This window comes from Sceloporus occidentalis, unplaced genomic scaffold (assembly GCF_023333645.1).
Source record: "Sceloporus occidentalis isolate IW3139 unplaced genomic scaffold, rSceOcc1.0.p SCAF_53, whole genome shotgun sequence".
In the NCBI taxonomy this organism is placed as follows: domain Eukaryota; kingdom Metazoa; phylum Chordata; class Lepidosauria; order Squamata; family Phrynosomatidae; genus Sceloporus; species Sceloporus occidentalis.
Window position 1 is genome coordinate 6146104 of NW_028317033.1, and position 13601 is coordinate 6159704.

General features: G+C 41.5%; 2 protein-coding genes across 3 annotated transcripts; both read left to right on the forward strand.

The window, feature by feature from the left end:
• Window positions 1–997: 997 nt before the first annotated feature.
• LOC149288288 (AMMECR1-like protein) lies at window positions 998–4461 on the forward strand. 2 transcript variants are annotated; one of them, XM_089492064.1, is made up of 6 exons: window positions 998–1311; window positions 1915–2025; window positions 2475–2589; window positions 3296–3386; window positions 3944–4040; window positions 4350–4461. In XM_089492064.1, exons 1-6 carry the CDS (start codon window positions 998–1000, stop codon window positions 4459–4461), a joined length of 840 nt encoding a protein of 279 aa, XP_089348190.1. The 2 variants fall into 2 exon arrangements, with proteins under 2 accessions (XP_089348190.1, XP_089348191.1); XM_089492065.1 differs by lacking the exon at window positions 1915–2025.
• Window positions 4462–6550: 2089 nt separating this feature from the next.
• On the forward strand, window positions 6551–9996 carry LOC149288289 (DNA-directed RNA polymerase II subunit RPB4-like). Its single transcript, XM_089492072.1, has 4 exons — window positions 6551–6623; window positions 7658–7838; window positions 8608–8703; window positions 9918–9996. The coding sequence occupies exons 1-4, from the start codon at window positions 6551–6553 to the stop codon at window positions 9994–9996; spliced, it is 429 nt and encodes a 142-aa protein (XP_089348198.1).
• Window positions 9997–13601: the final 3605 nt, after the last annotated feature.

The window sequence follows — 13601 nt, forward strand, 5'->3', positions numbered from 1 at the left end:
TTATTTTAGTTTAGCATATTTAATGTGTTACCGTTACTGTCTCCTTTTGTTATTTGAAACATTAAGGGGTTGTTGCCCCTTCTTTCAATGATCTGACACAAATGATAAAAAAAATATATTTTTTTTAAGCGGTCGTCTGTAATGTGAAATAATTAAGGTTATCGTCTAGTTACATTAAAGCTCACATAAAGCAATGCCTTTTAATATTTGCCATGGACAGATGGAAATATTCTTCATTAAATGCATCCATGCATTGTTCCAAAAAGAGGAGTTCAGGCATTAACATATATACAGATACCTATGTTCTCTACTGAAGGTGTTACGGATTTACCTGTATCACCCATGCTTTGTTCCAAAAAGAGGAGTTCAGGCATTAACACCTATCTATCTATCTATCTATCTATCTATCTATCTATCTATCTATATATATATATATGTTATTTGTGCATTCGCTAGTATACTGCGCAGCGTATAGATAGATTCTCATATTTGTTAGGACCAGGCTGGTTCCTCGGTTGTTCTTGCAGATGTCCCTAGTGTTAAAAGCCTGAGAGCCCCATCGAAGTCCTGGTGTGGAAAATTAGAATTTTGTATGCCTATAGATAAAATATGTATAAAAAGACAGTTATGCCCCTTTAAAAAAAATAAATCAGTGAGTCTTAATTGTATATTCATTAATACAATTAAAAGAAAATGGGGAAAGCCCAGACATTCTCCTAGGTGAGCATCTGTTATCATATTATCTAGAATATCTGGAAGCTCAGTGGAAGGAGGTTTTAAATATACAGAACGATCGAGAAACACAGAATTTGACAGCAGATCCGACCCATTCTGCCCACATAGTCTGCCCGGTTTTGATGATGTAAAGACTCAGCCCTTAATCAGTCTCTGATCTCCTCTTAGATTCAGAGTATCATGAAAGTAAAATCTGGACTATAAGTTTCTTTCATATTGTTCTCTTAATATACCGCGTGTTGTTCACAGGGTGTGCAGCAGTATGGGGAAGAGACGCTGCGTGTCGTCTGCTGAGAACAAGCCATCTTCAGGGTGCTGTGGAGTGAAGAAACAGAAACTGTGCCCTTCTTCTGCAAGCAGCATCCAGCCCTCTGCCCAGCATAACTGCCAGCCTCCTGAGGACAAGACGGTGGGGCCAGGCGCCCTCACCCCGCTCTCCCGGCCCAACGGGACCACAAGTGGCAGGGAGCAGTTGGTGGTGACAGCTGAAATGGGATGCTACTGCTTTGATGTTCTCTACTGTCACCTGCATGGCTTCCCACAGCCGCGCCTGCCGCGTTTTACCAATGACCCCTAGTAAGTGACCCTCCGTCCTGTAATGATGAATAGCATGTGTTCCTTTCAATGCTTCAGATCTGTGAATGGACCAGGATGATCAGAATTGGATTGTAGTCTTTAAAATGATCAAATTAGGTTATGGTATTGATAAATGTATTTACAATTTTTATTATTAGGTCATCATCTCCAGGAGTTAACTGGGTTGGGTGGATGTCCACTGGTCCATTCCATACTTAGGTGTCTACATACCTGTGGGATGACCTCATTTGAATCCAATATTCATTTTCACTTTCCCTTAGTGACTGTAACCCTGTGTAATATTGATAAATAATAGAATGCACTCAATATTCTGGTGCTCCATTTTGTCTTTTTTTAGCCTTTAAATTTTTGTAAAAAAAAAATTGAAAACAAAAAAACCCTTTATTGGTACAATCAAGGGTACAATAAGCAGTATCACGGTATGATCATTGAAACGTTAGGGAATCAAGGAAACCCTGTATGCCTTTAGTAGAACAAAACCATAAATAAGAATACCCAGCCTTTTGCCCATCGTCCGCCATGCTATACATATTCAGTATCTAAAGCATATATTAATTTGCTCATCGTAATTCTCTGTTCCAGTCCTTTATTTGTCACATGGAAGGCTGGACGTGACAAACGTCTCCGTGGCTGTATTGGGACATTCTCTGCCATGAACCTCCACTCAGGACTCAGGGAATACACCTTAACCAGGTATCGACAGCTCACACTTTCTGAGTCCAGCAATATGATGTTTATATAGTCAAAGTAGAGATTCAACAGGCAACTATCACAATATTTCCAAACTATAGCGCACATAATGCTCAGTCAGATATAGGCACACATGTTCAACCTAATACCAGAAGGTCATACGCAGTGTTTTTACTCAAACTGTCACCAGATACAGGGAATATACACACACACTGCGTGTTTATATATTCATACAAGAAAGCACTCCCTACCCCCTAAAAATCACGCATTCACACTAACACCTCAGCAATATGATTTTATACACATTTTCGCTGAATACGGTGAGATACACACAATGACGGCACCGTCTGTGTAATTATGTGAAGGAGCTTTTGTGCTAACTTGACATATGAAATAGTAAATAGTAACCAAGCCTGTGTATAAATAAATAACCTATAGCTGCCATCCCGCAGTGCACTTAAGGACAGTCGCTTCCCTCCGCTCACCCGCGAGGAGCTGCCCAAGCTGTCTTGCTCAGTCTCTCTGCTCACCAACTTTGAGGATGTTGGCGATTTTCTAGACTGGGAGGTGAGTCTTTTAAAGTTGTTCCTCTTTCCATTTGCATGGAACATAGCGCCGAGTGTCTGATTAGTAATGTAACTGCTATATCAGGATTAAGGAACAAAAGCTTCCCTTTTTGTCAGGCCAAGAGACTGCTGGAGTGTTGAGTGAGCAGCACTGTGTATGGTTAGCTTGCTTCTTGTTTAAGCTACCACTGGCACTACAAAAAGATGTATAACTAAACATATTGAGCAAGTAGAGCCTATACTATATCTTATGTGGCATTAGATGCATTCAGTTATAGAAATGCCAGTAGTCATATTGCAGAAGGAATGCTATCCTCAGTTACAAGCTGATCTTTGAGGAATCAGGATCAGTAAATCATCAACGTATCTATAAAAATGTAGCAGCATCTATCAACACATCCGTTACATTAGCTGGAATCTTAATGGAAGGAAAATGTATACATAAATACCCCGTACAACCAAAAAGTTCTGATGTTACATTAATGTTCATTTTGTGTTGACTAGCTATTAGTTAAAAAATGGCAATTATGTAACCTACCTAATAGCTATTTTTAGGAAAGTTTCCTTTTTTTGTTAATGAGCAGAGCTTTTGAATGCTGATTCAGTTTTACTCCTCACGTCACCACCTGGATCGAGATATTCTGTTCTATAAACAGTCAATTTATTCACGTCTCTGGCTTCTGTTTGCTGCTCTTCTCTCATTTCAGATTGGAGTCCATGGGATCCGAATTGAATTTGTTAACGAGAAAGGAATAAAACGCACAGCCACTTACCTGCCAGAAGTTGCCAAGGAGCAAGGCAAGTTTGTACATGTATAGCCCTCTCTGCACCCGTGATCTCCGCCGTTTGTTTAATACTAAGTAGAATAAAGGGATTATTGGTAACAGGAGATACTAGATTTTTAAAGAGATGATCAAGACAGGCTCTCTAGAAAAAGGTGCCTATGCAGGTTCCTTAGATATAAAATGGAAACATTCAACTTATTTCAGCAATGAAAACAAAATAATGATGTACTAAACTCTGGGCTTATTGCCAGCAATGTTACATTCCTGGTAATTATATATGTGTGTATCTACCTACTAGCCAGAGCTACGGGAATATTTATCCTACGAGAAATCAAACCACAAACAAACTGATCCTAATGTCAGTACTATGGAATAAGAACCTATGGGTTAACCCATGAGTTACTATGCATATTAATGGATGTAGCACTAAATCCTGATTATGTAGCGTGACCCATTTCACTAATCCAATCTAATCTTCATAAAGGGAGAGAGATGGTCCCTCCGAGCTTTGCTGAAGCTATATGGTAACCTGCATTGCTGTATGTATTATTTACACTTGTTCTCTCTCAGACTGGGATCAGATACAGACAATAGACTCTCTGCTCAGGAAAGGCGGCTTCAAGGCTCCAATTACCAACGAGTTTAGAAAAAGCATCAAACTCACAAGGTGAGCTCCAAACATCTCCTTTAACAAACACCCTGTGATATCCCACTTACATTCCCCATGTCTGTTACTTTGTAAGTACTTTAATATGCATTCTTTACCTGTAAGAAAACAAAACCCCACGGTGTTTACCTGGCGAAAATGCTACAGCTCCAGAACCGCAGTGTACTGTCCACTACGCTATACACATTTGGCACCGGTTTTTGCAAATGTAGATACATTCGGCTGAAAACAGAAGTAGAGGGGAATCTTTTAAATCAGATTCATTAAAGTGGAGTAATGAAACCTAAAGAGCCCTTTTTTCTGGCACAGGTACCGCAGCGAGAAGGTGACAATCAGTTACATGGAATATATGGCTTCTCGCCAGCCAGCACAGCAGAACGGCACTGTGCACGCACCATCTCTTTATACTCATTACTCCTGACACGGCGCGGCCTCCACCGCAGCCCCATCCCACGCTCGCCGGCAACGCCTGTGACCTCTTAACATCGGACACCTCCTCAGCACCCTCCTCCTGGTCCAGCTATCTGTACTACTGCACCATCTTATGAGCTTCTCCGGAAGACGGGGGACAGTGCCCAGAGATCGGAAGAAAAACCCACGGCCTTACCTCATCCCCACGCTGTCCACGGGACAATGAGTGGGAGAGCTAAGGAGGTGTCATTGCTTCCTCCAACTCCTCCAGTGTACGGGGTCAGTCGCCCCGCCAAAGCACTTTTAGGTTTTTACATTCTGAACTTCTGTTTATTATAGTTTTTATATATGTATATTTTTTTTAACCACAAGAAAACCCTATTTCCTGAACCTGGTCCACCGCGGTTATTAAGCTTGCCTTGAAAGAGGAGACACATGCTTAGACTGCTTTTCAACAGGAAGACTTAAGATGCCCAAACCCTGCAAGGGCGGTTTATTTAAGTGAAGTAGTTTAGACAGGTTTACCACTGTACAAAAATCCCATTGACTACGACGTGTTTCCGTGCGGTATTGCGATTAACCCGAAGAAGCCCATCTCTCTCTTTTTGTTCATTCCACTGCACTGAGCCACTGAGGATTGTTCCGTACCATGTTCTAGAGCAGGAGCACGCACGGAAACCACCGAACAAGTCAATGGAGGCTTGACTGCAAACTGATTCCCAGCTTGATGATACAGGCATAATCGTACAGGCGTACCATGAACTGTGCATCATATATAGCATTTTGTACGACGTGACCATGCCTATAGGCAAAATGGAGAACACCGCCTAGGGGAAGAGCCTTGTACGGGAAGCACAAGAGATGTCAAACTCCCCCATATCAGCTCTGCATTCATCCATTTGTTACCTGGAGGGCCAGCAGCGGATACCTTGCTGGCCCCGCTGGCTGTAGAAGGGTGAAGACCCCCCATTCGCAATCCTTTCCATTCCCCTGAGGAATTACGGAGATTCTTGTTCCTTTCATGCTGCTGAGAATAAATTGAATTGATTGAATCAGGGGACTGACTCTGCGTCATTCACAATGCATTGTCATTAATGGCTTTAAGGATGACCCGTTGTCCTTAAGGGGTTAAAAAGGTAATTGCGCCTTTTTACATGTTTAGTTAAAGTGCAGGTAATTTACATAACTGTACGCAAAATAATTATAGTAAAATTTATTCAAATAAAAAAACCAAGATATCAACAAAGGGTTACTTAACCGATCAATAGTGAAATAACTTTCCTAAACTAGAACTAATTAGATGTTAAAGATATCATACGTCGCCGTCGGAGCCAGAAGTTCTCAAAAGACAGATTGAACCTAATTAGTAATAGATGTAACGACCAAGTGGTCACCGTTCTTATCTAATAATAAAAATATAATAAAAATCAAATGAGCAGACAACCCTGCTGCTGCCGACACATCTGCCGGGAATTCTATGAAGGAGCGCCGGTGTTACATTACCTTCCGGTGCTCCACCTTAGATCTACATCTAAACCTCAGACCTCTTGTGCTAACATTTTTCCTCTGAAGCAAGCGTTTCTCCTGTGTGTAATCGTGTCATAAGTTATACATATAGAGTTCCCTTAGCTGTTACTGACTGGTAAGTAATGTGCATTTTGGATAGCTTCCTTGCACCGTTTTTATACACAATGACTATTTCGGTGCTGTAGATACCGTGATACCCTCGTACCCTGCTGATATCCTGGCTGCTATGATGGAAAGAAGGGACTGTCCCTCCTAAACAGGGAGACTTTGGAGGTATGGAAATGTAATGCAGTTAGTTTTTAGTGGCAGGAGTATAATGGCGCGGAGCACTTCTTTTAGAATCTATTTCAATTCCAAGCACCTGTACCGAAACAAAAATGAGAACACCCTGAAAACACCGACAAACCGGAACCAGCACACGGAGGGGAGGGGGGGAAGAGACTAACCATAGAGTTTATCAGTGAAATAGAGCGCACCAATACAATGGGTGCTCGTCATTTACGTAGGAATCTATGGCCCAGTCAATTTCCGCTTCCGGTTTCAAGTGTAATTCGGAAAAATAAGTTGGAAAAATGGCTGCCGGAGGTACGGAGACCCGAACCGGAGACGTCGAAGAGGATGCCTCGCAGCTGGTTTTCCCCAAAGGTAAGAGATTAGAGGCGGTAGTAGCCTTGAGCACGTTTGCGGCAAACATCTTGCTTTAACGGGTAACGTACAACGTTAAGAGCTATCAGTCTCCCCGGCATGTGGCCCCGTGGTTGGAGTGAGGGGTATATCGCATGCGGTACGGTTTGTATGTTTTGTGTGAAGCTGGTGAAGTGTTTAGTGCTTGTTTAGTATGTCATTAAAAGCAGTAAGTAACGGGTGAGGGGAATGGCGGTGAGTACTTACTCTGTTATAGTCGCTACGAGTGTGTGGAGTATTATCATTTACTAACTTTTTGTTCCAATTGAAAGCATGAATATAATATACATTCCCCTCCGAGCTGAGTGCTGACAGACGAGAGGTAATTAGCGGGCCAGGCTGAGGGGGACTCGGTTGAGCTGGAGGTTAAATGCTTTAACTTATTTCATGTGATCCACGTATAAACCTGAGTGTCAGTCCCATGAGAGGAGGATACCCAGCTCTTCAGCAGCCTGACTGTGATCAGCGTCAGGGGCCTCTGCCAAATACATGAATGCGAGCTGTGAATGCATACGGTGTGCCGTTAGGGTTCCGCTTAACGATTATATTAGAGGTGAGAAATATTAAGCAAAGGACATGTTATTTCACTCTGACAGGAAAATACACCGCTAAATCAGACAAAAGCATTTAAATAAATAAAAAGCAGGCAGCTGGGATCCATCACTCCAGAGAGACAGCAGATCTAGGGAATGGGCATCGCTGGTAGATGTCGGACATCCTCGCTCTTACCGGCCGTCTGACAACGATGAGTTTGTGGCTGACACTGCTGGTGCAGTTCCCTAACCCGAGCCTTTTATCTCTTTATGCCCCTGTGTGCTACGTCTATACCACTCTTCTGCATGCCCAGAGAGAATGGAGCGCTTGTGTTTATGGAAGACTTTCTTGTGGAGTCAGGTTTCCAAAGATACTTGTTACTTTTATAGATATATACACCTATGCTTCTATCACAGCAGACTTTAATATGGATGTTTTTTCACACCTTGCCTTCTCTGTAGAGTTTGAGAGCGCGGAAACCCTTCTGAACTCTGAGGTACACATGCTACTGGAACACCGTAAGCAGCAGAACGAGAGCGCAGAAGAAGAACAGGAGCTGTCTGATGTCTTCATGAAAACCCTGAACTACACAGCCAGGTTTAGCCGCTTCAAGAACAGAGAGACCATTGCCAGCGTTAGAAGGTATCTTTTTATGCACAAAACATTTTACCGGGGCTGGTTATAAAATAGTATATCCAAGTAATTAACCAGTCATTCGTGATAACTAGATTTTATGGGGAAATCCCTTGGATTAAAAAAAAAAAAACACTGAAAAGAATCATTTAGATTGTTTGCTAACTTTCCTGTATTTACTCCAGCTAATAGATGGAAGGGGCATAACATTAACATATTACCGCAAGGGCCAGTGGTGCGTAACCGTGACCTTACATAGTGTCATTCGTAGCAAAGCTTGGTGTGTATGTGTATAAATGTGTGTGTGTGTGTGTATATGTGTATATATACACACACAATCACATTGTTTACAGTATTCTTCAATATTTTTAGGTGGTGGTTAGAGTGCATCCAGAAACTGTGTAAATGAAGATTTATTGTATGCCTTTGCCACTTATATCGTCTATGATATCACAGATTAGCACTATAAAGTATTTGTGGTAGTTGCATATGCATATTGTGTTCTTGCAGTGCCATTAATGTTACTGATGAAAGGCGTTGCTGATATATCTTAAACGTGTTTTTGCTTGATTTACGCATCGGCTTTTAATTCTATTAGAAACCTGTGTGTGTGTATGAGTATATATGTATATATTTTCTCCAAAACTGCAAAGACAAAAAAAATAATGCACACTCGCCTAGATTTTTTTCTAGTTCTTGAAACAATTATGGATGACAGAGACATTATATGACTTTGTTGCTTTGATTAAAGTCAAATTTGTCTTTTTTTTCTCAACAGTCTGCTCTTACAGAAGAAGCTGCACAGGTTTGAGCTGGCTTGTTTGGCTAATTTGTGCCCAGAAACAGCGGACGAAGCCAAGGCTTTGATTCCAAGGTACTGTTAGGAGTATACCTTTTGGGTATAAGTTTTTACCTTTTTTTTTTTTTTTTTTTTTGTGTATTCCTTTACTTCTGCTTCTGCCCATATTCTACCATTATATATAAAGATTTTTCTCTTATACTTCTTACGTTCTGGGGTTTACTCCCTAAAGGAGAAGTTGGCAGGTAGGCTTGTGGGATATTTCAGATCAGATACCAAGTGAATGGCAAACTGATCCGATGCCATATCATGCTTGGTTCCATTACAAAGATTTATTGAGTCACCTCACCTATTTAAGTATATTATGCAGGTCCTGCTCATTACTCCTTGAAGAAATGTGCCAGGCTTGGTCTCATTATACATAATGATTTCTGTGAGATTCCAGTAAATAAACCTGTGTGTGTCCTCAACATGTGTTCTTTCATTATAGTAATATGATTTGCACTGGCACTTTCACTTTGGGATTTGCTACAACCCTTACTCCTTTTTTTTACGTGGGAGTTAGAATATATATATAGATATATAATATGGCACCAGCAGATTCTGTAGCAATGTTACAATGGTGTACAGTGAAAATAACCCAATTTCAAGACCTCAAAGGGATCTCTAGTGTAAAAAGGGAAAAAACATTGAAAGACTAATGGGGGGGGGCATTAGGTGCCCAAAAATGTAGTGCCCCTCCCATTAAAAGTATACATTTAAAAAAAAAACACACACATCTTGCCTCCATTCAAAAGTTAAAGTAATACAAAAAAAATTGTATTGTGTAACGGAAAGTTTTTTGCTCCCTTATAAAATTATAAAGCACTAAACTTGAAAAGTGGCAATCATGGGTGAACAACAATATGCTATCACTTAGAGGGAAACCCAGTGTTACAAAGGAGTTAAACAGACATTAACAAATCCTGGTGCATAAGGAGAAGAGGGGTCTGCTCTTGTGAGCTTATATTTTTTATTTTGGTGACTTTACACCATGAAGGGTCAACCCCAGTTTCTGGTCCAGGAAAGCTTGGATAGACACACAATGCATACAAAGTCACTGAGAGTCCTTGAAAGTCAGCTCGCTGATTGCACTGTGCATTACACAAGCAGTCATTCCTTGAAAGAAACTTGCCAAGGGTGGCCCTTTTATAACTGAATTCAGTTGAAACCACAACTGTCCTGCCTACCCCCGCTTTAGTGAGAGTAACATTTTCATGTTGTGAACCCCGATGATTTTGTTTTTGCAGTCTGGAAGGAAGGTTTGAAGAAGAAGAACTACAGCAAATTCTGGATGACATTCAAACCAAAAGAAGCTTCCAATATTAAATTGCTGCCATTCCGTGTGTTAAATGGACATTACTGCCACATGTTGTCGCGTGATTTCTGATCTGGATTGGAACAAAGCGTTTAACCAACATGGTGACATTTTCTAATACATTGACTCTTCCCTTGGAATAGACTCTACAGCAGGGATAAACGTGTTTCCCTTGTTGTCTGAACGTTAATTTATGTAGGATGGTTGCTTTACCTTTTTTGACCATAAAGCGACAATTCATTCCCTGCTGGTAAAGTTTTGTATTGGTCTTACGTGTGTTTCATGGTGGTATATATGTAAAAATTAAAGTGTTGAAGCATTTTTTTATTAAAGGGTCATATGCACTTGGTATTTGCGCGGTCCCTTTACATTTTCATAGTGCCCCCTGGCAAAAACATTCTGCAGGATCCCCCATATGCATTTACCCCTTTCCCTGTCCTCGGCTGTCTTTCAACCAAACACATCATATTACATGTGATGCATGAACCGTCACTGTAATGCACTTCCAGTGATTGCAAGCAGTCAATCGGTGGTTCCACAGGTGAGGGCAGCAGCAGGGTTGCAGTATTTTGATACCTTTACTGGTGTAACATTGTTTTTATGAACAGTTAGGTTTAGGAATAAACTCCTATTTTTTCCCCCAAAAAACTTGTCACCAATAGAGCTGTGAACTGCAAAGAAAAGAAAACAATTGATTTGCAAAGAAATGAACAAGCTGCCTTAAGTATTATGCTCCATTGTTTGTTCATAACCAGGCAGACAAAAATGTGCATTTTTACAAAGGAGCCAAGAAAAACAAAGTGAGTACCATCTCCATATTTTAGCTATGAAATGTAGTGGAAGTTGATATTTTTTCTATGTTTGCCCAATAGAAACGTAACATTTCACATTAAAAGATATATTGACCCAATGAAAGATATCAACTTCAACTAAGGTTTCACGCATAGTTGAAATCGTTATATTACAGGTTGGCTTCCACATGCAGGGTAAGACAATTAAATCGAGGAATGAAAACATATCTATTTGATGTTCAGTTTTGTTCAGTACATTTTCTTTATTTCCCAGTACTTCTTACTGATGATTGCGCTGGGATCCTTTGTCAGCCAAACTAGAAAGTTGTAACAAGCCTTTAGAGCTCTGCCTGCGTTGTTATAGGCAGAAGACACATCTGCTTCCTTTGAACATACAAACAGTGATTTGATGAATAAACAACCCTTTGAATGTGATGGGGGAATTGAAACGGCTTTACCAGAATGCTGGAAAGTGTTTCTACCTTCTACACGGAATCCCACAATGTGTCCGGCCGAGCAATAGCTATATTTCAGTGGTTGCACGCTATACCCTATTTGCTTGATTATAAGACTACCCTCCAAAATCTGAATATTAATTTAGGAAAAAAAGAAAAGGAAAAAAAGCCTTATGCCCCCCATATTACACTCCCCCCTGACTTTCCAGTGTTTCTGGCTCCCTGGTGTCTGGTGGGGGCAGAAGGTGGAGGTCATGTGACACTGGTGTTCCGTTATAAAAGCCCCGGCAGAAGTGCCAGCAGTAGCGTGGGTTGTCTGCGTCCATCGAGCGGACGTTTGCCGGCTGCCAGAGAAGAGAATTCCCTGCAGTGTGGTTACCAGACAGGAGGGAGCGCTGCAGGGGATCTGGATCTTAGTCTCATTCAGACCTCTATTGAAAGCATTTGTTCTGAAAAAAACATTATTCTTATAATCGAGCTAATACGGTACTTATTACATTTGTATGTGACTTATAGCAGACTCTGTCTCTTCCCGCACTGAATGTCTGAATGTCTCGTCTATTCGGTTGCTGCCACGTAAGATTGTTACTGTAGTCTGTTATTGTCTGACTGCTAATATCTATCTCTTCTTGTTAGACGCAGTCAATTGCTTCAGCCTTATTAACAAAACTTAGACAAAATCACTGGTGTAGAAACAGATTGTTACATATTTCCAGGCACATTGCCAATCGTTTGCTTATTGTATGTAGTTCTTGTAAGCAATAATCATTATTTCTAGGTATGTTGTAGGACCAGCTGTACTTTGAAACCTAACATGTGATGCTGTTTGGCCATCAAATATCTAAAAAGGAGATGTCTCTCCTAACATCTCAGTGGTCAGTAATAAGTGAGAATATTACTGTTTGGAATGCTATATATTGCATAGTGTAGGCTTTGAATGATCAAGAAGCGTTACAGCCTGGACTTTGTTATAACCAGGCCCATCCCTATGTGTTGTCGTAATTTGCCAAGCAAAGGATGGCGGTAGTTAACCCTAAACCGCCAGGCTACCCTTCAGTTACCCCCCTTCACAGCCAAATGTTAGATCTGGCTTCTGATGTCATTACTTGTAGCCACCTTGATCTTGAGACCTTGTAGCCACCTTGATCTTGAGAAGTACAGGAGCACCAGTGTTACTGAATGTTAAAAGGGCTCCAGTTTACTACAAGACACAAACCAAGGATATGTAAGATTTATGATGGGGAGTATGATATTTTACATGAGCTATAAATTAAACAAATTCCCCTTTTAGCCCAGTGCCGGCTGAAGATACATCTAGTAATTACTTAATAATAGCCGAAGATCACTCTGTAACCATTACAGGACCTACGACTTGTAAAAAAATTTCCTTGGTTTTCAGGAAAACATCAGTGACCCCAAACCTCTGAATTGTAGTGTGTGTGTGTGTGTATATGTATGTGTATGTGTATGTATGTATGTATATATATATATTAGGGCTGCAACTAACGATTATTTTAATAATCGATTAGTTGGCCGATTATTTTTTCGATTAATCGATTAATCGGATAAAAAAAAACAATATGCAAATTTTTTGTTTATTTAAAATAATTTAATGAACTGGATGTTAAAAAACAACTTAAAATTTACATTAACATTCTTATTTTGTTATGATGTAATAAAAAAACAATATTTTCAAAGTACAAAAACCCAAACACAATATTTATGAAACAAAATAACCCCAAACATTCTGAAAAGAGGTGGACTATTACTGTTCAAGAAACTTTGCACCCAGCACTTTGCACCCACCCCTGGCACTTTGCACCCGGCACTTTGCACCCGGCACTTTGCCCCAGCCCTGGCACTTTGCACCCAGAACTTTGCACCCAGCACTTTGCACCCAGCCCTGGCACTTTGCACCCAGCACTTTGCACCCAGCCCTGGCACTTTGCACCCAGCCCTGGCACTTTGCACCCAGCCCTGGCACTTTGCACCCAGCACTTTGCACCCGGCACTTTGCACCCAGCCCTGGCACTTTGCACCCAGCACTTTGCACCCAGCCCTGGCACTTTGCACCCAGCCCTGGCACTTTGCACCCAGCCCTGGCACTTTGCACCCAGCCCTGGCACTTTGCACTGTGCCCCTGCACCCAGTCTCCAACTCTGCCCTGCACCCAGCCCTGCCCCCACATTCTGCCCTGCCCCCACACTCACACCCTGCACCCACTCTGCTCTGCACCCACACTCACACTCTGCCCTGCACCCAGTCTCCAACTCTGCCCTGCACCCCCACCCCCACTCTGCCCTGCACCCAGTCTCCTGCCCTGCCCTCACACCCTGCCCTGCATCCCCACCCCCACCCTGCCCTGCACTC